Here is a 27548-nt window from a genome sequence, read left to right on the forward strand (position 1 = left end):
GTCCCTATGGTTTAGGGTAATTTGTGCGTTTGGTCCCTAACTTATTTTTTTAACTCGGAAGGTACCTACTGTTTGTTTTTGTTACATGCTTGGTCCCTGTTTTGTCTAAAAAAAACTATTTTGCCCTTGATTTTTTAATTTATTTAAATAAACACAGTCCCAACCTCACCCCCTTCATTTTACCTTACTACCCCCATCATTTTTCCCTATTTAAATAATAGTATTTTTAGCTAAGACATTGACCAAACGCATAACAAAAACAAACAGTAGGGACCAAGCGCATAACAAAAACAAACAGTATGGACTTTCTGAGTTAAAAAATAAGTTAGGGACCAAACGCGCAAATTACCCTAAATCATTGGGACCATTCGTGTAATTTACTCTATAATATATTAACAAACCATAAGTCTCCTTTTATCATTTTGTCTATCCAATTGTTATGATCCCATGCAACCCAAATGGATCATGCCAAACCGGGTCAAGTACATACTAAATATAGTTATGGACTTAGACACCTTATCCAATACAACACTCACGAGGGTCATATCAAAACCCCTACTAAAAGACTAAGATACAAAGGAACGACTCGCACCCAAGTCAAAAAGAATAAAAGCAAGCAAGGAATCCACTAAGAAGGTACCTAGTAGAATCACAAACATAAGCATACCATAAAATAACTGACATAATAATAAATGGAAACATACCAGTAACGACATACGGGACCGCCCTAGCCTCCTTTGCAGTGAGCTAGAAAGCACGACCTCGAGCCCTCGGGGGCTCCACCCTACCCTGACATCCATCTTTGATCCTCAGAGTAGCTGGTGTTGGATCCTGCTCCGGCCTAGCCGCGAGCAATGGACAGTTGGCCTTCATATGGATAACCTACTCATAGTGGTAACAAAACTTGGGCTTAACAACGGGGACTGGTGATGACAATTCCTCGCAATGTGATTGTCCCTGCCACATTTATGGCATCCAGATGAAGATCGGAAAGCACCATCATGAATCTTGCTGCACTTGCCACAACTGAGATCCTTTTATCACTTAGATTTTGAATCAGCGGGCTTGAACCACTTCATTGCAGGTTGTGACTAAATAAGATCCTGCCTCAACTCCTTTATCTGAATCTCCATCTCAATCCCCCTCCTCCTCGTGACATCCTGAAGCTCAAAGAGGGTACCATAATGTTGGGTAAACACGAACAATCAAATATCCGTCTTGGGCATGTTCACGTACCGAGTCATCAGAGCCTACTCAAAAGCAGCAAACTCAAGGCAGAAAAAGCCCTCTTAGTAAACATCTTGGTTATTTTCATTTACTTCTCTGTCGTCTATCTCAGATCCAAGTACTCCTGAGCCAACGTCTCCCTCTCCACCAAGGGAATGTATCTCACACGAAACATCTCCGAGAACTACTCCCAAGTAACAACAACTCTCTCCTTAGGAGTATAAGCACCAGTCACCAATCTCCACCTATCATTCGCCCCTAACCGAAGAAGGTTCAGGGTGCACTTGACCTTCTGGTTACCAGGGTAATAACGTGCGAAGAAACAACCCTCCACATCCGACAACCACTTCATCGCCACAATCGGGTCCCTAACCCCATCAAACTCCAGGGGCTTCGTATTATCGAAGTCCTGGTACTAGAAGGATCTGTAACATCCCAAAAATCAAAACATTTTAAAACATTCAAAAATAAATCATATCATAAAAATGTTTACAAAACTAAGGTTTCCAAATTGTTTATCGAATATCAGAGTATCCCAAAATCATAATGTCATCAAACAGGAGGATATTTACGCACGCCTTCGCCTTCCCATGATCATTAGAAGTACCTGAAACCATAAACTAAATCTGTAAGACAAATATTAGTGAGTTTCCCCCAAAGTACCAACACACAAAAAAATAACATATAAAACAGCATGTCGGTCCCAATCAACCATTCGGGTGGAATACTTCAGGCCCAGTCAACCTGCGGGTCCAGTCATCCTTGGGATGGAATACCCCAGGTTGGAATGCCAATATACAATGGGTCTAATCATCCTTGGGATGGAATACCGTCAGGCCACATTAACCATCAGGTTGGAATTCCCCTAGTTTGTTGGCTCAAATACAAAGCAGTAAAGCCTCAACTACAACTCAAAATATGTTAACATATATATAACACATAAACATATAATCAGCCAACAGACAAACAGGCAAATATACAGATCACTACCGCATAGCAACACCCTAGAAACTATAATACAGATCTAACAGATCACTACAGTATAACAACATATGGTAAACCAGGATATCAATCCAATGGGCCGACCTTGGTGCCTTTGACCTGCAAGTACAGTGAGGAAGACTCACCCCTCAGTATGAGCAAGATCGCTGAACAGAACACAACTCTGAATAAAGCTTAATGAAATCTATTCATCAAATAATGACCATTATCAAATACAACTCAAAATACCCAAAATACCCCTAGGTCAAACTTGGTCAAATCGTGGTCAAGGTCAAAGTTAATCCGAACCCAAAAGCCTCACAACTATGGGTCACATCATGGCCCCTCTAATGGTCACTACTTGATCTGAAAAGGTCCAAAATAGTCAAGGATCGGCATCCTCACGTCGTGACACCCTAAACCCTCACCTTGTGAATACTCCTAGATCAGAAGTTCTTAATGAAACTCTGGATCCTTTAAGACAAGCAACTAAACCTTCCATATATCCTTATTCACTCCAGAATGTCATCAAAATTGTGGCTTTTGGGCATGCATGTCCAATACATGTCCTAACTCCAACTAGGGCACAAATGGTGAAATATGACACCAAATCTCATGCAAGAGTCATAAAACTCCACCAAACTATAGATTTATCAACTATAACACTCAAGGGACCTTGGAGATCCATAAATTTGGCAACTTTATGGATTCCATTCACTACATCAACTTGAATATAGTTAAATAAGCACAAAAACCTATATCTAAGCTTAATGACTCATAAAGAAAGGAACATGGAACTCACAACATGTCCAGAAATGAGCTCAAACATCAACAATGAGTTGAAAGATCAACAATGGATGTTAGGGTTTCAAAAGGCAAGGTAAGGAGGTGATGGAGGCTGGGGGTGGGCTAACCCTAGCCCTTACTTCCTTTAAATACGGAGTAAAACCATCAAAACCAAGGGTTTCCACACAGACAAATCTCATGTCGTGAGTTATCCATTACTCACATCGTGAGCCTCAAAATGGCATGCGCGATCATTTAATTCCTCACGACGCGACATGAAATCTCACGTCGTGAGAGGGGTCAAAATTGAAATATTAACTTTATCAAAATAATAAAATGTGCACCTGAATCTAGCGTTACAATTCTCCCCCACTTGAATCAAACTTCATCCTCAAAGTCCGCTATGGCAAATAACCCATGATAATGCTCCTGCATCTCAGCCTCCGGCTCCAAGGTCCACTCGAAGCTTCTCTGATGTTGCCATTGAGCCTTTACCAAAGGTATCTCCATGTTATGCAGGACCTTCATCTTTCTTTCCAAAATAGCCACCGGTCTATCAATATAATTCAGGTGCTCATCGACCTGAATATCATACAAAGGAACCACCGTCTTGTTGTCCAACACACACTTTCGCAACTAAGAGACATGGAAAGTGTTATGGATCTGACTGAGCTCACTCGGTAAATCCAACCGGTAAGCCACCCTACCTACCCTAGCGATTACACGAAAAGGTCCAATACTTAGAGGACCTAATCTCCCCCTCTTCCTGAAGCATATCACATGCTTCCAGGGAGAGACCTTCAGGAGCACCATATCGTCGACCTGAAACTCCAACTCTGATCGGCGTCGGTCGGCATAGTTGTAATGCTAATTCTGAGCGGTCTGTAGTCTTTGCCTAATCTGATGAATAAGCTTGGTGGTCTGAAGGACTACTTCGGTCCTTCCCATAACCATATGACTAACCTCCCCCAAGATACTAGGGTACGACATCTCCGACCATACAAGATCTGAAAAGGTGAGGCACCAATGTTGGAGTGACAATTGTTGTTGTAGGAGAACTATGCAAGAGGTAGGTAGAAATCCCAACTCCCACCAAAATTAATGACACACTCCCACAACATATCTTCAAGGTTCTGGATGGTCCGCTCACTATGACCGTCGGTCGGCGAATGTAACGCCCGTAGATCAGGGCGAGTCAATTTAGAGACAATAAGAGTCAAAAATGACTTTTTGATAGAAGATTATTTAGGATGAATAATCCTAACTAAGTTGTAGTATATGTTACAAGGTTTCCGTACATATAAGGAATGCCGAAATCCGAGTTATAACGAAGAAGTTATGACCTGTCGAAGTTTTACGGCAAAACCGGCACGGCACCGGGAAGCGTAAATAGTGAATTTACGATAGAGCGAGATTTAGCCTTATCAATCTAAACAAAAGTTATAGATTATGTTAGGATAAGAGCGTCAATAAAAAGAACGCCCAAATCTGACTTCGTATGAGAAAGTTATGATTTTTCTAAGATTCGGCTTAGCAGTGCACGACCCGAAACTCGAATTTTAGTTCGAGCGGTTTTTGGCTTACGCGACCTAAATGAGAGTTGAAGGTCTCATTAATAGGAACTCAACGGTAAAAATATGGACGAAAACGGAGTTCGTATGAAGGAGTTACGAATTCTTCGCGGTCATTTAACAGTCTAAACGCCTCCTACTGTTAAATTTGAGATCGGTCAAGATTTAGCCGACGGAGTCTAAACGAAAGTTGTAGATCTTGATTTTACCTACGCGTGGATATAAAGAACGTCAAAAACGGAGCTCGTATGCGAAAGTTATGATTTTTCTAAGTTCGAAGGCTAACACGCGTTAGGGGTGACGTGGCACCACCCAGAAATTGACACGTGGCACCAGCAGAAAGCCGCCACATGGACCGACTCGGCGAGTAGGTGTTCCCTACTCGGCGAGTATGGGCCAACTCGGCGAGTAGGTGTCCCCTACTCGGCGAGTACATCAGATATTTTCACTATAAATAGGATGCGAGGGTTCAGGGTTTATTTGCTCATTTCTTCTCATCTTTGCGCCGAAGCTCTGCATTTTTACACCCCGAAGCCCCGGTATCATACTCTAGCCCCGAGGCAAGTCCCGAGACCCCGAAGATCCCGAGAAGCGCGGTTCCCGAGTCGAAGCTCTGCCCGCGAGAAGTCGATTTTTGTGAAGATCTTCCAGATCTGCTGAGGAATACTACTCCTATAAGCCGTAGTGCTGTCCGATCATCTTCTGATCAAGTGAGTGTGTAGTTATTTCTTCTAATACAATAATACGAAGTATTTTATATAAAAATACGTGCTATGTGTATATATTTGGTTGTGTTATGTGTGAATGAGTATTCACTCTCTTCTATCTTACAGAGCTGCTTATTTCTTTATGAGATATGTGTTACGTGTGTGTGCCTCATCTGTTATGTGATATATGTGTTGATTAAAGCATGTTATACAGGTTTTTCTTTAAACTATGTATACAAATGTATATTTTTATCTACTAATATTGTTGGGTAGAACATGGGTAGATGGGTTACTTGGTGACTATGGAGTTAGCGCCTGCTGTTAGATAAACCTTGGTGACTATGGAGTTAGCGCCTGCTGTTAGATAAACCTTGGTGACTATGGAGTTAGCGCCTGCTGTTAGATAAACCTTGGTGACTATGGAGTTAGCGCCTTTTGTATAAACCTTGGTGACTATGGAGTTAGCGCCTATTGCATAAACCTTGGCGACGATGTGACTTCGTGCCTATTTGATGAACCTTGGCGACTATGGAGTTAGCGCTTGTTAAGTAAACCTTGGCGACTATGGAGTTAGCGCTTGTTAAGTGTACCTTGGTGACTATGGAGTTAGCGCCGCTTGAGTAAACCCCGACGACTATGGAGTTAGCGTCTTATAACTATGGATTTAGTACTCGATAGATAAACTTTGGCAGCAATGGATTTCGTGCCGATTCCTTAGGAATAAGTGAATGAAGGATAGTTGGTTCTTAGGGGGAAACCTTAAGAAGATGATGGAGATGGGTATTTGAGTTGATTGTTTGATAATTGAATATAATAAATGTATTATTGTGGGTTGAAAACCCTATATGCTCACCAGGCTCCCAAGCCTGACCCACTCAGTTTTCTTTTCATTACAGGTAATGACACAAGAGTATAAGTCGGCGGACTTGACGAGAGATTTTGGATTATAGATCAGTAGTTGAATAACTATTGTAAGGTCTATTTTATGTTGTTTATGCTTTTGGTCTGTAACGAACATGACATCCCGAGGTTTTATTATTTAATAAAAATACATTCTTTTTGAGAAATGTTTTGATAAAATGGTTATCATATTTTATTTTGGGGACAAATTCCGCAACCGTTTTCTTTAAACGATCACTCTGATTTTGAAAACAAAGCATAAACAAATCGGTCTTTTCTGGCCGTGAAATTGGGGATGTCACAGTTGGTATCAGAGCATTAGTTTAAGCGAACTAGGAATTTGTAGGATTTCTAGACTTAAACTTAGAATGCTAAGCAATGATTGCGAGTTGAGTGTGTCCATTATATTTTAGGTAGTACACCTAAATTGACACAGGCACTATTTTATTTTAGGAAAGTTGCCTAAAATGCTTTTGCGTGCTAAACGTTTTGTGTGATAGCTATATTGATGCTATTATTTGTTCGGATCTATGGTCTGTTGCCGACCGGATCTGGAAACCTTATGTGTATAGGATTCTAAGCGTACGTCTACGATATTAGAACTAGCATATAAACGTTTCGGAGTGATAAGGATGATTTGAATATCTATCGTGATTAAGGATCTAATTTCACCATATTCGGTGTATAGGTCAAAAATGGTGAGAACGAGGAGTGGAGTTGGAAATGCTGATGAGAACAGGAATCAAGTACCAGTAATTGAACAAATACCTGTTGTGGCAGCAGCGCCTGAACCAATGACAATGGCCGGAGTTCAAGTGATGATCCAGGCAATGTTGAATAATCAGATGGAAGAAACTAGACGTCTGATCAGACAAAATCGTGAGGAATTGTCAATTCGAGTAGAAGAGCCCGAAGTAAATGGAGGGCATTCTGAAGGAGGAAACTATAGTGGGACCGTTGGTCAAGCCAACCCACCAATAGTTCGCCAACACAACCAGGATAGAGGAAATGATGGACGTGGATGCAAGTACAAGGATTTCATGGCATCCAAACCACCGTGTCTTTCTGGGAGCCCGACACCGGTGCAAATCATGGAGTGGATCTCCGAGATGGAGACAATGTTTGAAAGTTGCGAGTGTAGCAACAGACAGAAGACCGCTCTTGCAATCCCTCTGTTAAAATCTGGAGTATTGAGCTGGTGGAAGTTACTGGCTGGTTCAATGCCTAAGGGGGAAGCTAGCAAGATGTCTTGGGAAGAGTTCGTGGGGCAAATGAAAATGCAATACTGCTCTGAGCAGGATCTTCTGGAAATCAACAATGAGTTTCAGAATCTGAAGAAAGGAAAATTGAGCGTTACTGAATACGCTACGAGCTTTACGGAGAAGATGAAGCTTATTCCATACCTGATTCCGACTGAACTTTCCAAGGTCAACAAGTTTGCCAATGGATTACCAGCGGACTTTGGTCCAATAGTCAAACAAGCAACCACTCTGAAAGCCGCCATCTGGGCAGCCAAAAATGTTGAGACCCAAATAAAAGAAAAGGGTCTGGAAAGGGCTGAAGTTGGAGAGAAAAGGAAGCGTGAAGGATCTTCAATAATCGATAAAGAAAGTAAATTCTCGAAAACTGGAGGAAGAGATGAGGCTAAGTGGTGTGAGAAGTGTAAGAAGAGACACTTCGGGAAATGTAGCGAGGAGATGACTTGCTACAAATGTGGGAAGACAGGGCACTATGCCAACAAGTGCGCACCTAACAAGAAGATGTGCTATAGGTGTAATGGAGAAGGTCATATTTCTAAAGACTGCCCACAGAAAAACACACCTCCACAGCCAAGGGCATTCAACATGTTCCTCAACGAAGCAGAAAGAGATGGGAGGGTTAAAGGATGAAGACTTCATATTAATATATAAAGTCGGTAAAGTCTGTATCAGGAGGCATAGCCTGTTAGAGGCATAGTATAGGGTGAACTTGAACTTTTGTGTAATAGTTTCAAGAATTAATATAAATCCTAGTTTTGTTATCTGATGTGTTGAATGATTATATGATTTATGTATGGTGACTTGGTTAACTGCGAGACAATACCTGGGACGAGTATGAGTAGGTGTGAATGGTAGTAGAGATCTATACTACCGGAAGCACAGGACTCACGCTTGGATCAGGGGAAGTCACAAGGTTATCAAGAAGCTAGTGATTGATTCTGATTTATTCAAGTATGTCATTACCATTATTTCGGTAATGTCTAGAAAGATAGTTGTTATTCCGACCCTAGGGGTCATATCAATTGAGTCCGACTATGATGAGAGGTCATCGGGACACGACCCATCAGGGTTATTACTTAGAATGGAGAGATAACTTATGGAGTCAGTATGCGAATCCTATTTCGTTGATGATTCCGGGACGTAATCATCCTAAGGGGGAGATAATTGTAACGCCCGTAGATCAGGGCGAGTCAATTTAGAGACAATAAGAGTCAAAAATGACTTTTTGATAGAAGATTATTTAGGATGAATAATCCTAACTAAGTTGTAGTATATGTTACAAGGTTTCCGTACATATAAGGAATGCCGAAATCCGAGTTATAACGAAGAAGTTATGACCTGTCGAAGTTTTACGGCAAAACCGGCACGGCACCGGGAAGCGTAAATAGTGAATTTACGATAGAGCGAGATTTAGCCTTATCAATCTAAACAAAAGTTATAGATTATGTTAGGATAAGAGCGTCAATAAAAAGAACGCCCAAATCTGACTTCGTATGAGAAAGTTATGATTTTTCTAAGATTCGGCTTAGCAGTGCACGACCCGAAACTCGAATTTTAGTTCGAGCGGTTTTTGGCTTACGCGACCTAAATGAGAGTTGAAGGTCTCATTAATAGGAACTCAACGGTAAAAATATGGACGAAAACGGAGTTCGTATGAAGGAGTTACGAATTCTTCGCGGTCATTTAACAGTCTAAACGCCTCCTACTGTTAAATTTGAGATCGGTCAAGATTTAGCCGACGGAGTCTAAACGAAAGTTGTAGATCTTGATTTTACCTACGCGTGGATATAAAGAACGTCAAAAACGGAGCTCGTATGCGAAAGTTATGATTTTTCTAAGTTCGAAGGCTAACACGCGTTAGGGGTGACGTGGCACCACCCAGAAATTGACACGTGGCACCAGCAGAAAGCCGCCACATGGACCGACTCGGCGAGTAGGTGTTCCCTACTCGGCGAGTATGGGCCAACTCGGCGAGTAGGTGTCCCCTACTCGGCGAGTACATCAGATATTTTCACTATAAATAGGATGCGAGGGTTCAGGGTTTATTTGCTCATTTCTTCTCATCTTTGCGCCGAAGCTCTGCATTTTTACACCCCGAAGCCCCGGTATCATACTCTAGCCCCGAGGCAAGTCCCGAGACCCCGAAGATCCCGAGAAGCGCGGTTCCCGAGTCGAAGCTCTGCCCGCGAGAAGTCGATTTTTGTGAAGATCTTCCAGATCTGCTGAGGAATACTACTCCTATAAGCCGTAGTGCTGTCCGATCATCTTCTGATCAAGTGAGTGTGTAGTTATTTCTTCTAATACAATAATACGAAGTATTTTATATAAAAATACGTGCTATGTGTATATATTTGGTTGTGTTATGTGTGAATGAGTATTCACTCTCTTCTATCTTACAGAGCTGCTTATTTCTTTATGAGATATGTGTTACGTGTGTGTGCCTCATCTGTTATGTGATATATGTGTTGATTAAAGCATGTTATACAGGTTTTTCTTTAAACTATGTATACAAATGTATATTTTTATCTACTAATATTGTTGGGTAGAACATGGGTAGATGGGTTACTTGGTGACTATGGAGTTAGCGCCTGCTGTTAGATAAACCTTGGTGACTATGGAGTTAGCGCCTGCTGTTAGATAAACCTTGGTGACTATGGAGTTAGCGCCTGCTGTTAGATAAACCTTGGTGACTATGGAGTTAGCGCCTTTTGTATAAACCTTGGTGACTATGGAGTTAGCGCCTATTGCATAAACCTTGGCGACGATGTGACTTCGTGCCTATTTGATGAACCTTGGCGACTATGGAGTTAGCGCTTGTTAAGTAAACCTTGGCGACTATGGAGTTAGCGCTTGTTAAGTGTACCTTGGTGACTATGGAGTTAGCGCCGCTTGAGTAAACCCCGACGACTATGGAGTTAGCGTCTTATAACTATGGATTTAGTACTCGATAGATAAACTTTGGCAGCAATGGATTTCGTGCCGATTCCTTAGGAATAAGTGAATGAAGGATAGTTGGTTCTTAGGGGGAAACCTTAAGAAGATGATGGAGATGGGTATTTGAGTTGATTGTTTGATAATTGAATATAATAAATGTATTATTGTGGGTTGAAAACCCTATATGCTCACCAGGCTCCCAAGCCTGACCCACTCAGTTTTCTTTTCATTACAGGTAATGACACAAGAGTATAAGTCGGCGGACTTGACGAGAGATTTTGGATTATAGATCAGTAGTTGAATAACTATTGTAAGGTCTATTTTATGTTGTTTATGCTTTTGGTCTGTAACGAACATGACATCCCGAGGTTTTATTATTTAATAAAAATACATTCTTTTTGAGAAATGTTTTGATAAAATGGTTATCATATTTTATTTTGGGGACAAATTCCGCAACCGTTTTCTTTAAACGATCACTCTGATTTTGAAAACAAAGCATAAACAAATCGGTCTTTTCTGGCCGTGAAATTGGGGATGTCACAGCGAATGATAAGCAATGTTGAAATGTAACCTCGTGCCCAATTCCTCGTGGAACTTCTTCCAGAACCAGGAAGTGAACCGAACATCTCAGTCTGAAACAATGGAGATCGGAACCCCATGACGAGCAACGATATCCCATATATACACATCGGCCAACTTTTCGGCCAAAGAGCTCTCCCAGATGGCCAAAAAGTGGGCACTCTTGGTCAATCAATCCACAATGACCCATATAACATCAAAACCCTCGGCCATCTTCGACAATTTAGTGATAAAATCCATGGTGATATGTTCCCACTTCCACATGGGAACCTCCAAAGGCCGCAGCTTTTCATGTGGCCTTTGATGCTCGGCCTTGACCATCCTACAGGTCAAGACCCTCTCGACATACCAGCCTATCTCCCTCATCATACACGGCCACCAGTAGCTCAATCTCAAATCTAGATACATCTTGGTGGCTCCCGGGTGTATAGAAAAGCGAGACTTATGAGCCTCCTCCAACTCTATCTGCCTGATCCCACCGGAAACTGGAACCCAAACCCAACTGCACCAGGTCAACAACCCTCGATTATCGGTGATAAACATGTCGATCTCGCCTCTGATCCTCTCCTACTTCTAGTTCTCCTTTCCAACTCCATGTGCCTGAGCCTCCCTGATCAATCCCAAAAGCATAGAATCAACGAATATCCTCATACACATCTCCCCAAATTAAGACCCAACTGACATGCGGCTTAATGCATCCGCTACCACATTCTCTTTACCCGGATGGTAAAGGATCTCGCAGTCATAGTCTACCACGTCCAGCCACCTGCACTACCTCATGTTTAGGTTCGGTTGATCCATAAGATATCTTAAACTCTTGTCATTCGTGTAAATAGTAAAACGGACCCCATAAAGATAATGTCTCCAAATCCTGAGGGCAAACACCACTGCCCCCAACTCCAAGTCATGAATAGGATATCGCGTCTCATGCGGCTTCAACTCCGTGAAGCATAAGCTATCACTCGTCCTCTCTGCATGAGGCCTCCCCAAACCGGTGATAGATGCATCGAAGAATACCAAAAAGATCCTTGACTCCCTTCGGGAGGGTCCATACCGGGGCCTCACATAACCTCCGTCGAAGAGTCTTAAATGCTAACTGCTGCTCAGGGCCCCATCAGAAATCCACTCCCTTCCTCGTCAAACCAGTGAGGCTACCGCAATCTTGGAGAAATTCTAAATAAATCTTCGATAGTATCCCGTAAAACCCAAGAAACTCCTGATTTCTAAGGGAGATTTCAAAACCTCCCACTGCTTCATGACCTCTATGTTGGACAGGTGGACCAAAATCCCATCTTGGTTAACAAGATGTCCCAGGAACTGAACCTCTCGCAACCAAAACTCACACTTTGAGACCTTGGCATACAACCGTTCCCGCCTTAATACTCCCAGAAGCTCTTGAAGGTGCTCCTCGTGCTGCTCTTTGGTCTTGGAATACACCAAGATATCATCAATGAACACTATAACAGATCGGTTGAGAATCGGCCAACATACCCGATTCATCAAATCCATAAACATTGTATGCACATTGGTGAGCCCAAATGGCATCACCACGAACTCGTAATGCCCCTAACGAGTCTGAAACACAGTCTTCTCCACGTCATCCTTTCTCACTCTCACATGATAATACCCAAACCTCGGATCGATCTAGGCTACATGCTACTTCATTGTTGAATTTTCAGGTTTTAGGTGTAAACATTCACTATAAAACTGCAGCCTACCGAATAGCCTCTCAGAATCGACCGACACCTCGGAAAATCAAGGTTTACCAGATGTTGTGATTCCCAAATAGAGCTCTTTTATACACATTATGTGGCCTAGAAAAATGCTCATTGTGAAAAATTAACAAAAGTTCTATTAATTGCATTTTATAATGTGTTTCTACAACTATTGTTGCTCTTATAATGCTATTTGCAACTATTTAACCATATTCGTATTTAATTTATGTGTTGTAGAAAAACTTGAACTTGATTTGGTCGCTTCTAAAAAAGTGGAAACTTCATTCATTGTCATTCTTTATACCTAAGTCACTTTTTTTAACACCCAAGACCTAATAATCATATCATACTATATTATAAAGGAAGCATTTTTCTTTTCACCACACTCATTTGAAACTCCCATGCATATTTCCTTTCACCACATTCATAAAACTCCCATAACTTTTCAATTTCTTTGAAATAATAATTATAAGTTGGTTAATAAGGTTAAATAAATATCAAATTTAAAGTGTCATCATATATAAACTAAATTTCAATATTAAAATAATATCTTTACTTCTACTTATAAAGTTATGTTTTTTTAACTTTTAACATAATATACTTAATTTATTAGTTTTAATATATTGTTGGATGTAAACCATTATCATTTTAAAGATACAATTTTGGAACAATTTGTATAAAATATTTAAATTATTATTTTGAATATAACATTACAGGGTCAACTTAAATATAAATTTTAGTTTAACTTAAACAACCCAAAGATTATTTTGTAAATAGTTAAAAGTGATTAATTGTATTTTCTTTCTAATAATGATTATAAGTTGGTTAATAAGGTTGAATAAATATCAAACCTAAAGTGTAATCATAAATATACTAAATTTCAATTTTAAAATAATATATTTACTTCTACTTATAAAGTTATGTCTTTAACTTTTAACATATTATACTTAATTTATTAGATTTAATATGTTGTTGTATGTAAACCATTATCAATTTAAAGCTACAACTTTTGAACAGTTTGGACAAAATACTTAAATTATTAATTTAAATATAACATTACAATGTCAACGTAAATACAATTTTTAGTTCCACTTAAAAAAAACCAAATAATATTTTATAAATAGTTAAAAGTGATAAATTGTAGTGATAAATGCAAAAACTAAATTGTAATCTCAATTTAACTAAATTATTTCCTAAAGATATTTTTATAATCGTTAAAAGTTTTTAAATAAGTAGATTAAAATAACTTACAATAACAATAGCTAAAAATAACTCTATATAAATGATTATATCGTTACCTTTAAAATCAAAAAACAATGTTTAATGTTTTAAATAATTATAATGATAGAAATTAAAACATTAAGCAAATAATTTTAAAAAATCAATTAACAATAACAACAACTATAAATAACACTAAACCATATATTATATTTAATTTTATTCATGTGTAACTCACGGATAGAATTAATTCAAATGATTGAGATTATATAGTTATAATAGATGTATATATTATCATATAATTCAAAATAATCAATATTAATATACGAATTATTATATCAAATTTAATAACAGCATTATTGCTATATTTAAAAAAACATATATTTGTAAAAACTTCAACAATATAGGTTTTTCTACGCAACGCGCGGTCATTCACCTAGTTTAACAATAAAGACAGCATGTGGCCTAGAAAGGCATTTCATACAACAAATTAACAAATTCCTCTTATATATATATATATATATATATATATATATATATATATATATATATATATATATATATATATATATATATATATATATATATATATATATATATATATATATATATATATGAGATTGTATCATTTCAACATTATCTTTTTGGACAATAATTCATCCAAACTTTGAAATACATGATGATAATCGATAATAGATGAGAAATTGTGTCATATTAGCAAAGTATGATTTTTGACATTTTTATTATGAAAACGTGAATTTAAAAATGGTTAAGGACGTGAAAAAAAAAGTAATTATTAAAAATGTTTTTAAATATATATTATCATAATACAATCCAATGTAAACTTATTATCTTTAATTTATCGCTAATAAATTTATGTTGTATAGTACATGTGTTTAATTTTTATAAGATAAATTCTATTTTCGCATTTTCACAAGATATTTATGTTTTCGTATTAACCTACTTTTATATATATATATATATATATATATATATATATATATATATATATATATATATATATATATATATATATATATATATATATAATGTCTTTATGATTGTAGTTATCATATATAATTTAATAGTACTTTGTTTATTTGTCATCCATTCTAAGCCACATATCACCTTCATTGTTGAATATTCAAGGTTTGAGTGTAAAAAAGAAGTGACTTAGATATAAAGAATAACAATGGATGCAGTTTCTATTTTTTTTAAAATGTTCAAATTAAGATCAAATTGTTCTGCAACACAAAACCAACACATATGACATAACTTTAATGCCAATAGGGTTAAAAAGTTGCAAAAAGCGTTTACTGGTATCTTGGTTTAATTGTAAAATAAAAATCAAGATGACTTTTATATTAATAGAACCAAGCTTTAAAGATTTAACAGATTTCTCAAATTATAAAGTTGAAAGTTAAAACTATGATAGATTCGGGTCAAGGATGGAACGGACTGCGGTTTAAGCCGGAACCATATTGTATGGGCCGCATAAAGAAAAGGGGAAGACAAGTCTAGAGAACACCTGACCTCAAGTATTTAAAATGTCATGCGGTTACGGACTTACGGTTGGACTACGCAAGCTTTGTGTTAAAAAGCGTCACATTATGTTATCATAAAAACTACTTTAAATGATTAAAAAATTAATAATATTATAATCTATCAGTTGCTAAAGTATTGTAACCTTTGAATGGAGGTACTATTATTATATTCGTGTGTCACGTCATGATGTTTACACGCGCAATATTTCCCTATCGTCGCTCTCATATTTTAAATCTGAGTTTTTTTGATAAATCATTAGTGGGCCACTGCTTTTCATTTGTTTAGTTGTATCATTAAGAAACATTGATTCTTCGCCGGAACGTTTTTATCTGGAAGGACGTCAATTCTTAATTAAAGTGAAAGTTGTATGATTTTTTCTTTTAATCAAGGTTTTTAAGATTGAATTAGAGTTATGTTTGGAATATCATGTATTTTTGTTTTTTTAACGGTTCCTAATCTAATCTTAAACTATATATTTTTGTTTAGAATATCGCTGTTGACTCTCAGACCATCTCTAATTTGGAAGTTTTCACAAATGACAATAATGCAATTACGTAATGGTAGAAGGGAAACCCTAAATTTATTTGACTCGTATTCATCAAAGTGGAAATACATTCTCTAACCCACTCGGACTTAATAGTACCATATGTAATTGGGGAGGTATACTCCAAACTACTCCAACCAAACATGGTAATGTTGGTCAACGAAAATCGTAATCAGCCAATCAAGTTTTTGTTTGCCTAACAAAACTTTTTTGCTGACATACCATTCGCGACGCAGGGCCTATACGACGATGACTACAAGACATATCCTGCCTTTTTCAGTCTTTTTTCATTCACAATATATATATATATATATATATATATATATATATATATATATATATATATATATATATATATATATATATATATATATAGAGAGAGAGAGAGAGAGAGAGAGAGAGAGAAAGAGAGAGAGAGAAAGAGAGAGATAATATATTATCTATTAATGCTAAGATTTGCTTGAAAATATTAAAATCAATAAAAACAAAAAAGGTAGGAGTTAAATTGAAATCTCAATCTGTTAAGGACCCTGGAAATTGACGTTGTAGGTATCCCTAACCACAAAGTAAAAATATTGATAGTATTAGTATGACCAATATCAATATTTTTTCGAAAATAATAAAAAGCATGTGGAAGATACGAAATATAATTGAAAACTCAGTTTTGGTTTTTAGTCCATGAAATGTATTGGGAAATTCATAAACATTACGACGGGTTGTGCTTCTCTCCTTAATCTTGGAATGTGTGTTTATATGATGGTTTTTGGTAAACCTTTTAATTGAACTATTAAGCAACGTTTTAATCATTCTTTGCATAAATTTAGTTGCTGTTTGTTTTTTGTTAGATAAAATGTTTGTAGTTTGTGGACTATATCTATAGACCTCTACAACAGAAGAGGTGGACCAAACGTCTGCAGTCTGAAAAAAAAAAGATTGTATGTTTTTATAACATCTGCATGCTACTAAAATAAACTAAAGTCAACTTGCAGTTGACCCCCGGCTATATTCCCATAAAACACTTAATCAGACATTGATACTAATCCCAGGATAAAATGACTATTTTACCCCTGCCCGATTCCAAACGAAAGTCAAGTTAAAGTCAACTTCCAGTTGACCCGACTCGCCGAGTTGGCTTGCCAACTCATCGAGTCCATATCCAGTCGATTGTCCTTACTCCCGTCTCTACTCATCGAGTTAGGCATTAACTCAACGAGTTCACTTCCTAACTGAATACTCAATGGTCATTCATCCAACTCAACGAGTTGTATGAACAACTCGTCGAGTTAAGCTCCATCCGATGAACACATTTTGTCCTCGACTCGCCGAGTTGATGAACAACTCACCGAGTTCTATGAAGATTGCCTTGGACCCGCCGAGTCAGGGCATTGACTCGCCGAGTCCCTCCACTGATGAGTCTGGCTTCCGACTCACTGAGTCCACCTATGGCTCACCGCTCTTCTTGCCTACTCGAAAAGGGGAAAAATCGGGGACTCGCGACTCGACTCGTCGAGTCCGAAGAACAACTCGCCGAGTCGCATACATGCAATCTCTCTACACTCGATTCTGCTTGAATCCAGTGCATTCCATTCATAGATCTGGGTTCCTAGGACTCGGTTATGTAGCACATGGTTCCTGGTATGTATTCTTGGTTATTAAATCTCCTTATATTGCATGATTAACCTTGGACTCGGCGGGTTGAAGGACTAACTCGCCGAGTAGAAGCGGGACTAGACGCGGGATCTACTCGGTCTACTCGGCGAGTAGGTCCGAGGGACTCGGCGAGTAGACCCTGTCTGGACTTAAACCCTAACCCGGGTGTTTGCACCCTATTTAAACGATCTAACCCAGCCTCCATTTCCCCTAGCACTCCTAGAGGTCTGTAGAACGAAACCCTAGCCCCCTTTTGTGTCCTTGTGGGTGATTTTTAGCATTTTGAAGGTGGTTTGGAGCTTGGGAGAAGAAGGAGAAGGTTGAAGAGTGCAAGAAGGGAAGAAGATCCGGAATCTACTCTATGAAGGGCTTCTATTCAGGTAGAAAAGTTCCTACCTTGATCTTTAGTTCATTGAGTCCCCTTTTTGTCCCAAAAAAGAGGTTTTAAGCCCTAAGAACCTAAATCTCTATGTGTCTATGGTTAATGTTCTGCAAGGACTTCGGATTTGGACCTTTTGGTCATCCTAGTAGCATGAAGTCTCTGTGGTTGAGGTGATTGAGGTCCCCATTGAGTATAGGACTTCTTAAAGAGCTTGGAATTGCATGTTTGAGCTCATAGGGCCATGCATGCACGTAAAGTTTGCAACTTTACGTGGTAAGTGAGCCCTAGGACAGTGTTGCATGTCCCAGATCTGGCCTACTCAGGGAATGGGTCGAAGGACTCGGCGAGTCCCAAAGTGGAACTCGGCGAGTTCTATGAAGATGGTCGTCGACTCGGCGAGTTTGAAGAACAACTCGGCGAGTCCTATGAAGATTGCCTGGAGCTCGCCGAGTAGTTCCTCAAACTCGGCGAGTCATATGAACATCCACAGAACACGAGGGGTTTAAGCATCGAAGGCTCAACCCTTCGTACCTGTGCGCGGAATTAACTGTGTAACGTAGTCCCGAAACCCCAAACCCTCGTATGGGGTGTTCTGGTGTGGATTGAAAGCGAGCAGGGGATCTGCTCGAGGAACTCGGCGAGTTGCTCAAGGAACTCGGCGAGTTGGGACTCGAGTCGGCCCCATAGTCCTGGGCAGCGAGTCAAGGGTGACTCAGTGAGTGGGGAAGAGGGACCTGGTGAGTGGGACCGGATCAGTGAGGGATGGGCTCGGCGAGTTGCTTGCGGACTCGGCGAGTCCAGTCAACTGGAAGTTGACTTTGACCTGGACTTGACTTGGTAAGGGGTAAAAAGGGTCATTTTACCCTAAGAACATCTAGCGGTGTTTGACTGATCGTTTTGTGGGAATTATAGCCAGGGGACGTCCGGAGCAGCAGCAGCAGCAGTAGACAGTCAATTCCCACACAAACCAGCAGCCTTTTCGAGGTGAGTTGCTTTCCAGTAGCGGTGGGTCTACGGCCACAATGTCGGCCCACCAGTAGGAGTTGTATGTAGATGTTTGTCTCTGTGATATTCATCTAGGGGTTACTACTACCTGTGCTATGTTTATGTGCTAATATGATATGATGCTATGTGTTAGTAGTGGTAGGGGAGATAGTCCCCAAGATATCCGGTCGATAGGGCCGAAGGGGTAGTTATACCCAGTCATGCTAGTTGGATTTTGATATTGTGATATGTGCTATGTAGTAGTAGTAGAGGGGGAGAGATAGTCTCCAGTATCCGGTCGAGCTGGACCGAAGGGAAGGCCAGCACCCAGATATGCTAGGCAGTATCCGGTCGAGAGGACCGAAGGGGAGGCCAGCACCCAGATATGCTTGGCAATACCCGGTCGAGAGGACCGAAGGGGTAGGTCTGGCACCCAGATATGCCTGACAATATATGTGTGTATGTGATTATTGTGGTATGTGGTACGGTGGGGGAACTCACTAAGCTTTGTGCTTACGTTTTTCAGTTGTTGTTTCAGGTACCTCTTTAGCCAAGGGGAAGGAGCCGGCACGGTAGCAGCATGTCACACACACTCTTGTTTCCGCAGTTATTAGCTTATTCTGGGATTGACACTCTAACATTTTGGTTGTTTGGTTTTCAATTTGCTTTTCGATGTGAAATGGTTTAATCAAACAATGTTTTAACTATTGATGTTTTTTTTTATGTAATGTGTTATAACGAAATTTTTGGACGTGAAATTCGGGTCGTTCCAAGTTGGTATCAGAGCCCTGGTTTGAGGGATTCGGACACACCTTCGGGGGTGTCTGAACTCAAATCGAGGGATTAAAAGATTTTCTAAAAGAAAATATTTTCTAAAAATTGAGAAAAGAGTTTTGAGAAAGAACGAAGTGTGTGATGTGCGCGACCGGCCAAGCTCAAGTAAGTATTTCCCAAAGTACCCATGCAAGTTTATGTATGTTTATCAGCTTTTGTAGAACAGCATGCTAGAATAGGACTAAGGATCTAGGAGTGATGCCTTATGTGCCTGCTTTATGTGTTTCAGCTGTATGAGAATTGCATGCTAGTATTGAGTAGACAGCAAGTAGGATAGCCTGATTAGGTTATGCCTGATGGTATGAGCTTAGCATTGCATGCTAGTACAGTTCCTGTAAGCCGATAGAGTTGAATGAGATTGTTCCCTTGGTTCGAATGCTGCTTGCTTTGTGATTTGTGGGACTCTGAGTGGTGGGAGTTAGCCATTATGTGAATACGTCACGTCACATGTGATCAGGGTTGAATAATCTTAGAGTGTTGGGTTTGGCCCTATTGCGCAGCTCTCGTTTGAGTCTAACCGTTGTAGGGGTGAGCCTGTTACTCGAAGGATTATCCGAGCCTCACCACATGTGATGGTGTTCAGGTAATGGTTAATTGGCACTACTAAGAGGCCTTCAGCAGCTGAGGACCTGGTAGGGTGGAGTCTGAGATTTTCCTAGGGCAAGCCTAGGATGAGTATAGTAGTAATCAGCCGTAGTGGAAGAGATCTGGTGGAGTCGAGGCAGTCCTTGAAGAAGGTACTGATAGATGTGGAAGGTAGTATGGGCCCATACTACTGAAAGCAGAGGATCCGTACCCGAACCAAGGAAGGCCAAGATAAGACCAGGGAACTTGTAAGTAGTTGTGATCCCTCAGGAAGTATCAATATCACTAATGTGTGTTATTATGTATTGCAGAATGGTGGTACTACGATCGAGGCCGATAGATGGCGGTTCAGGAGAGGGGTCAGGTCCGGGATCAGGTTCTGATCTCATTGTTGGTATCGAAGCGATAAAAAGTTAGGCGAGAACGGACGTCAAACGAAGAAGTTATGAATTTATAACGAAAGTTTCTGTCGCGGCCTATTAAAAATAATTAATAAAAATAAAATCAAAATTAGCCGACGGAGTCTAAACGAAAGTCGTAGAGCGTGGTCTCACCTTCCCGTGGATATAAAGAACGTCGAAAACGGAGTTCGTATGAAGAAGTTATGAATTTCCGAAGTTTATTAATCATTTTGTATTTTTATTTAATTCAAAATCGGAGGCATTATCCGAAGCCGAGTCACCGGTGTAATCCGGAGTACGCCCCGCGTACGAGGTTACGCTATCGCGTAACTCCGATAGTGTCGACACTTCGGATGACGCATGCAATGACGATTTTGGACGCGTACGCGCTGCGTACGCCTGTACGCCCCGCGTACTCCGAGGCTCCAGCCTCTATATAAAGGATCCGAAGGCAGCCTCATTTCTTGTTCATTTTCTTCTCTTCTCTCTAGTCTTTTGCATCGTTTTTCGTGCCGAAGCTACCCCGAAGCCCCGGTATCATACTCTAGCCCCGAGGCAAGTCCCGAGATCCCGAAGATCCCGTGGAGCGCGGTTCCCGAGTCGAAGCTCTGCCCACAAGAAGTTCGATTTTCGAGGAGATCTTCCAGATCTGCTGTGGATTACTACTTCTATAAGCCGTAGTGCTGTCGGATCGTCTTCTGATCAAGTGAGTGTGTAGTTATTTCTTCTAATACAATAATACGAAGTATTTTATATAAAAATACGTGCTATGTGTATATATTTGGTTGTGTTATGTGTGAATGAGTATTCACTCTCTTCTATCTTATAGATCTGCTTATTTCTTTATGAGATATGTGTTATTTGTGTGTGTGCCTCATCTGTTATGTGATATATGTGTTGATTAAAGCATGCTATACAGGTTTTCTTTAAACTACGTATGAAAATATATATTTTATCTACTAATATGTTGGGTAGAACATGGGTAGATAGTTGGTGAGTAATAAACAGATGAGAGGCCTCGATGTTGTTGTTGTTGTTGATCTAGTTATTCAGCGGAGTATGGATAACGACCACGGACTCTTTCTAGACAGTCCAGTAGAACGCTAGCAGGTTCATAACCTGTAGGTGTTGTGAACGATGTGTTCACCGGTGTACTCTATCCCCCTCATGGTTGCCTTTAGGATATCTATTGTTGAGGAAACCCCTTCGCAGTGATGTCCGTCCCGATGAAAATCCTAGATTAGGTCCCTTGAGATAGTTGTTTTAGGGACGTAAGGTGAGGATAACGGGAATGGGTAATCGGGATAGTGATTGGTTGGTGAAATTAAATATAACTTATTTATTGTGGGTTGAAAACCCTATATGCTCACCAGGCTCCCAAGCCTGACCCACTCAGTTTTATTTGTATTACAGGAAGTGGCACAAGGGCGTAAGATGGATGGATCATCTTGTTGTTTTGTTTACAAGTCTGTATATGTATATATTTGTTGAATGACTTGTAATGTTTATCGTTTATGCTTTATGGTCTGTATCGGAACATGACATCCCGAGTTTTGATTATATAATGAAATGCATCACTTGATGAAATGCTTTGATAAATATTATTTTATCATGTTTTGTTTTGGGAACAAATTCCGCAACTCTTTCAAATCAAAAGGATTTACTCTGAAAATATTTAAAAGCATAAATGAAAACCGGTCTTTTCTGGCCGAGATTTTGGGGATGTCATAAGTCTAGCCTACGACTCGCCGAGTCCAAGGCTAAAAATGTAAAATACGCAGATAAATCATCCATACCAGGAACCAGATGCTACAAAATAACTGTTGAAAGATCTATTTTGTTCTGTTTATTCTTTTGGTATGTATTGAACATGACATCCCGAGATTTTGTTATATAATGAAAATACATTTCTTTAAAGAAATGATTTGATAAATTCTTATCATATTTTTTTTTGGGAACAAATTCCACAACTGCTTTCTGTAAAAGATTACTCTGATTTTAAAAACAAAGCATAAACAAATCGGTCTTTTCTGGCCGTGAATTTGAGGATGTCACACGGTTTGCTTTGCTTTGCTAATAATTGTAAATGACGGATAAGAGCTATAAAAGATAAGATCACATAAATGTATCAAGGCTCACACTTAAATGATATATTGGTTGATAGTACGGAAAATATGTTGTAGAGACAGCAGATTCAACGAACTCTGAATCAGTGTTCATATTTCGTACTAGCAAGTGTGTCATATGAAACTATATGACTCTAGATCTATTGACAGGCTCTGGAGAAATTTTTAAAGACTTCTCTATATATTGTTACAATTTAGAAATGAAGAATCCACAAACCATTTCTTTCTATTTGGACCAATTTTTCATTTTCGGTCCCATGAATCATGTTCTAAACACACATTTCTATAAATTTTTATTCAATAATTTAAACTCTATCATTATGGAATGTCATATTAACGTTTAATGTATATATGGTTTGATGGTAATTGAACTAACAAGCATAATTTGGTTAGGTTGGTTATGGAGTTTAATAAAATGATACATTTAAACACAACTTGGTTAGGTTGTTTATGGAGTTTAATTAAATGATACTTTTAAACACATTTCAATTAACAAACTCTACACGTGTCGTTTTCTTAACAAGTTACGATATTGACATCAAAAGATAACGCAACAACAAAAAGGAGATGATCTTAAATCTCGGATATAAAATATCAATTATCACTTCATACAATAAAATAAAAGTAAAACTCGATGTTTAACATTAAATCTGAAGAATTATAACCTCATATTCTTCAAAACTTATGGATCAAGCTCAATTTTCGGAACTTTTCTTTTGTGATGTTGATCATTGTGCGGTGATAACCTAAAAATTACAATAAATATTAGTCAATTAATATGAGCTCCAGTTATTGATTTTTATTAAAATAAAAATAACTATAACCAAGGTTACATACCCTAAATGCAAAGAAATACCAATGTCTCCGTTATCTCGCTTAAGACACCCAAGTGAGCTTGGTGTGTTGAAATGATTATTTCGTCCTAATAGTTGGATTTCAGAGTTTGTTGTAGATTTAGTTAGATGATCTAAAATCTGTAAGAACAAACATGTCTTGAAATCAATACAAAAAGAGGGAGCAAGACATGAACATAACTTCATGAACTTGAACATTCTTCTTAATGGAAATAATGGAATTTGTTTTAATTTTTATCATGTAAATAATTTGACTTTGTTTGGAAGCCAATAGTGTTTAAGAAACTTTACTTGTTTCTTCAAAGCCTCGTTTTCTTGCATAGTTCTTTGTTCCTGTATCAACATAGTTACTCCTTTAAGATTATGCAAAAAAGAAAAGGAAAAAATGCAAAAACAAAAAGCATTCCTAAGGTGGCATTTGGTTTGTAGGAGTGTGAGACCCAGATCAAAAAGATTTGAAAAACTTTTTAGATTTTTTTTCCATGATGGGAATGAAGATTATAAAATCTTATCTCATTTACATGAATTGCAACTCGATGCATACTATGCTAAACAAAGTAAAAAGTAATATTGTCATGTGTTTTCCAATAGAGAAACATGATCATTAAATAATGATATACACGAAATTTTTATGCATTAACAAACTCATTACCCGTAATTTAGTTTGTTCGATCTCTTCCATCAATGCCATATCCTGAGGCATAACTAAAAAGAATTATGTAATAACATAGGTGTAATTAAGTATATTCATGTTAATTTTACGTTACTTGTGTTTATGAAAGATCACTTGCAAACACATAATATTATTATTATTATTATTATTATTATTATTATTATTATTATTAAGTTTGAAAATAGAAAGAAACACATGATAAAAATGATGTAAAAGATAACACCTTCCGATTCTTGACGGCTAACATGCCATCATGAAGTTGATGCTCTAAATGTTCAAGCTCTTTATAGGTTAATCCTTCTAGCTCCTTTCCCATCATCAACCTTTAAATATTGCAATTAAGTAATTTTATTCAGAATTATAGTTATAATAAGTTTATATCATTGTCCTTAATTAGTGATCATCATATAATATTTTTAATACTATTCTTGTGAAAAATTATTTCAGAGTAATATATTGTTAGTAGTCACACATTTTATCAAATTATTTGACCAAGAAATGGTTGTTTATTCTAAAAATAAAACTAATACCTAAAATATCACACCACATAATTAAATAAAACTGAGAAAATTTATGATTCAATAAATAGTATTAATGTCTTGCAATGATACACAAATAGACAAACTTGTATTAGCTAGGTTCTATATAAGAAAAAATGAAAAATTATTATGCATTATTATATTTTACTTAGAATTTATATAACTATACGCAGACAAATAATATTTTAGATGTAAATGGTTGTTTGATAGTCTATGATTGAGTAAAAGTTGATTAAGTAAATTTCTGATTGACCTAGCATAAGTTATGTCCATGACTGCGAACAGTACATATGACTAAATCAAATATAAATCAAATGCAAAAAATATGGTATCAAGCGATAATCAAGTCAGACTGATCATCTAATCAGACTTAATAAGAAACATATCAATCAGCTTGTAAAATCATGTCTTCTAAACTGTAATATCATATAATAAAAATTATCGAATGGTTGTTGCAAATTTTTAGCCTCTTTTATTTGAAAATAAAAACACTTACCTCTGCCCTTTCCGTAGCTTCAAAATTTCAGCCTTCAAAGCTTCTACCTCGGGATCCACTTCTTGCTTAATAATATCACAATGTTAAATCTAGATAAGCTCTTTGATTATATTAAAAAATAATCAAAAACTAATTTTAAATGAAAGAAAGAATTTCATATTTTAACATAACAATTCGATCGATTTACCTTATTCTTGTTAATTTTAGTCAAATTACTTCACAAAGCTTTATCAAAATGTGAGGTTATTGAAATTTATACATCCATTGTCATTTCCTCATCTTTTTGTTCCAAATTAGTCCTTTAATTTAGTTTTCATAAAACTATATAGAAATGACGTAATCTTTATGATTGTTATAGTACAAATATTTGACAAACTTTTCCTTTTTAAGTGTACTACATATTGGTCCGCCCGTGACTAACAATCAATAGCCTGCTCAAATTTTAAACCCGAATAATACATTATGCAACTTCATTCTCCAACAGTTGATCTCCCATCGTAAAACATCATAAATGCAATGGGAGTAAGTTTTACTTTTTTTAATTAAAATTTAAATGTATACCTGTGTCTCGGGGACTGGTTTATCCAAACAATCTGAATTTTTTTCATATCTTGAGATTATGTTTTGCAACCTTCATAAATAAAATCATAAATGCATGTAAGGCCACACTAACATTTCATATATGTGAGATTTTACCAAAATATGTATGTATATAAATAATCGCCAAATGCAAACTCACTACATAAACACACAACACATAGACACATACATAAAAGATCAGTGTATGGACCATTTGGGCCCAAATATCTTATAGTGGGCTTCTCCTCATGATATACTACTACTACTAGGCTAGCAATTTTAATAAGTGATCCCATTATAATATGATACAAATAACTTTTTATTTTTGTGACATTATTAAGTATACAATAGGCTTTATGTTTGAATCTAACATAGTAAAACGGAAATCAACATCATAAGTTAAAACGAACCTGCAGACTTTTGATGTGATTGGCAACAAACTTATCAAAAAGTTGGCTTACGATATACTTCTTAAACAAGGAGTTAACGTATTCAATTCAATCGGTTATTATCAATCAACATAAATACAAACAGTTCAATTCTATTTTAATCTAAAGGACTTACTAAAATTTTGTTAACCCCTTTTTGGCATTTTCTAAATAGGTTACAACTTAGTACTCTACGACTCTTTTTTTAACAACTATTCTATATATGTACAATGCATTTGAACATGTACCCACAACTAGTTGATGCATAAATTATTTGACAATCATTTTATGAAAAAAGAAAAGTGTATTGTTGAAAAAAAGCTTAAAATATTCTGCTAGAAACAAAAAGAAGTTGAGGAAATATAATTTGTACATACCGAGAACTAGCAAATTCATAGAGTTTTCCGGTACTGGAAAATATAATAACACCGACCTCAGCATCACACAGAATTGCCAACTCTTTAGCTTTCTTCAAAAGTCCAGCACGACGTTTTGAAAATGTCACCTGTCGACTACTGACATTTTCAATCTTCTTTAACTCAATCCGCCCCCGACCCATTGTCTTCCTCCTTCTCTCTTCTCCTCCACAATCTCCACCACCACCGCCGTTGCCGTTGCCGCCACCACCGCCACTTGACGAAGATGATGAAGATGTACACATGATGGAAACTTTAGTGGACATATAACTTTAAGAAGTTCTCTATGTGTTCTACTACTTTGAAGTGATCTCTTTTAAAGGGTAAGAGTTGCTATGTTTGGAAATAGAAAATGGAAAGGAAGTGATAGGGTGACCAAAACTGGAAAATGCCATTCTCGAAATGTAAATTAATTAAAATTAAATAATATCATATACCATTTTAGTATGATGCCATTACAAATTTACAACGTTGGTTGTGCGGTATTTTCCCATTTTGGAACTTATTAGTTATATATGGGAATATATGAATTCTCTAGTAAGAAATATTTTGTTTTCATTCATATTTAATGTAGAAATTATACGCTTTATATTCACTCATATTTCTTATGACTTATTTCCTATTTAAGAAACCAT

The 27548-nt window shown here is 37.7% G+C and overlaps 1 protein-coding gene across 1 annotated transcript; it reads right to left on the minus strand.

Moving 5' to 3' along the window:
- Positions 1-23513: 23513 nt before the first annotated feature.
- LOC111879440 (MADS-box transcription factor 23) lies at positions 23514-27179 on the minus strand. The gene is made up of 8 exons (XM_023875905.2): positions 26875-27179; positions 26052-26121; positions 25491-25555; positions 24679-24778; positions 24435-24476; positions 24074-24115; positions 23766-23902; positions 23514-23674 (listed from the first exon to the last, which is right to left on the minus strand). Exons 1-8 carry the CDS (start codon positions 27177-27179, stop codon positions 23611-23613), a joined length of 825 nt encoding a protein of 274 aa, XP_023731673.1. The 3' UTR covers positions 23514-23610.
- Positions 27180-27548: the final 369 nt, after the last annotated feature.

The sequence above is a fragment of the Lactuca sativa genome, chromosome 9 (assembly GCF_002870075.4).
Source record: "Lactuca sativa cultivar Salinas chromosome 9, Lsat_Salinas_v11, whole genome shotgun sequence".
NCBI classification, from domain to species: Eukaryota; Viridiplantae; Streptophyta; class Magnoliopsida; order Asterales; family Asteraceae; genus Lactuca; species Lactuca sativa.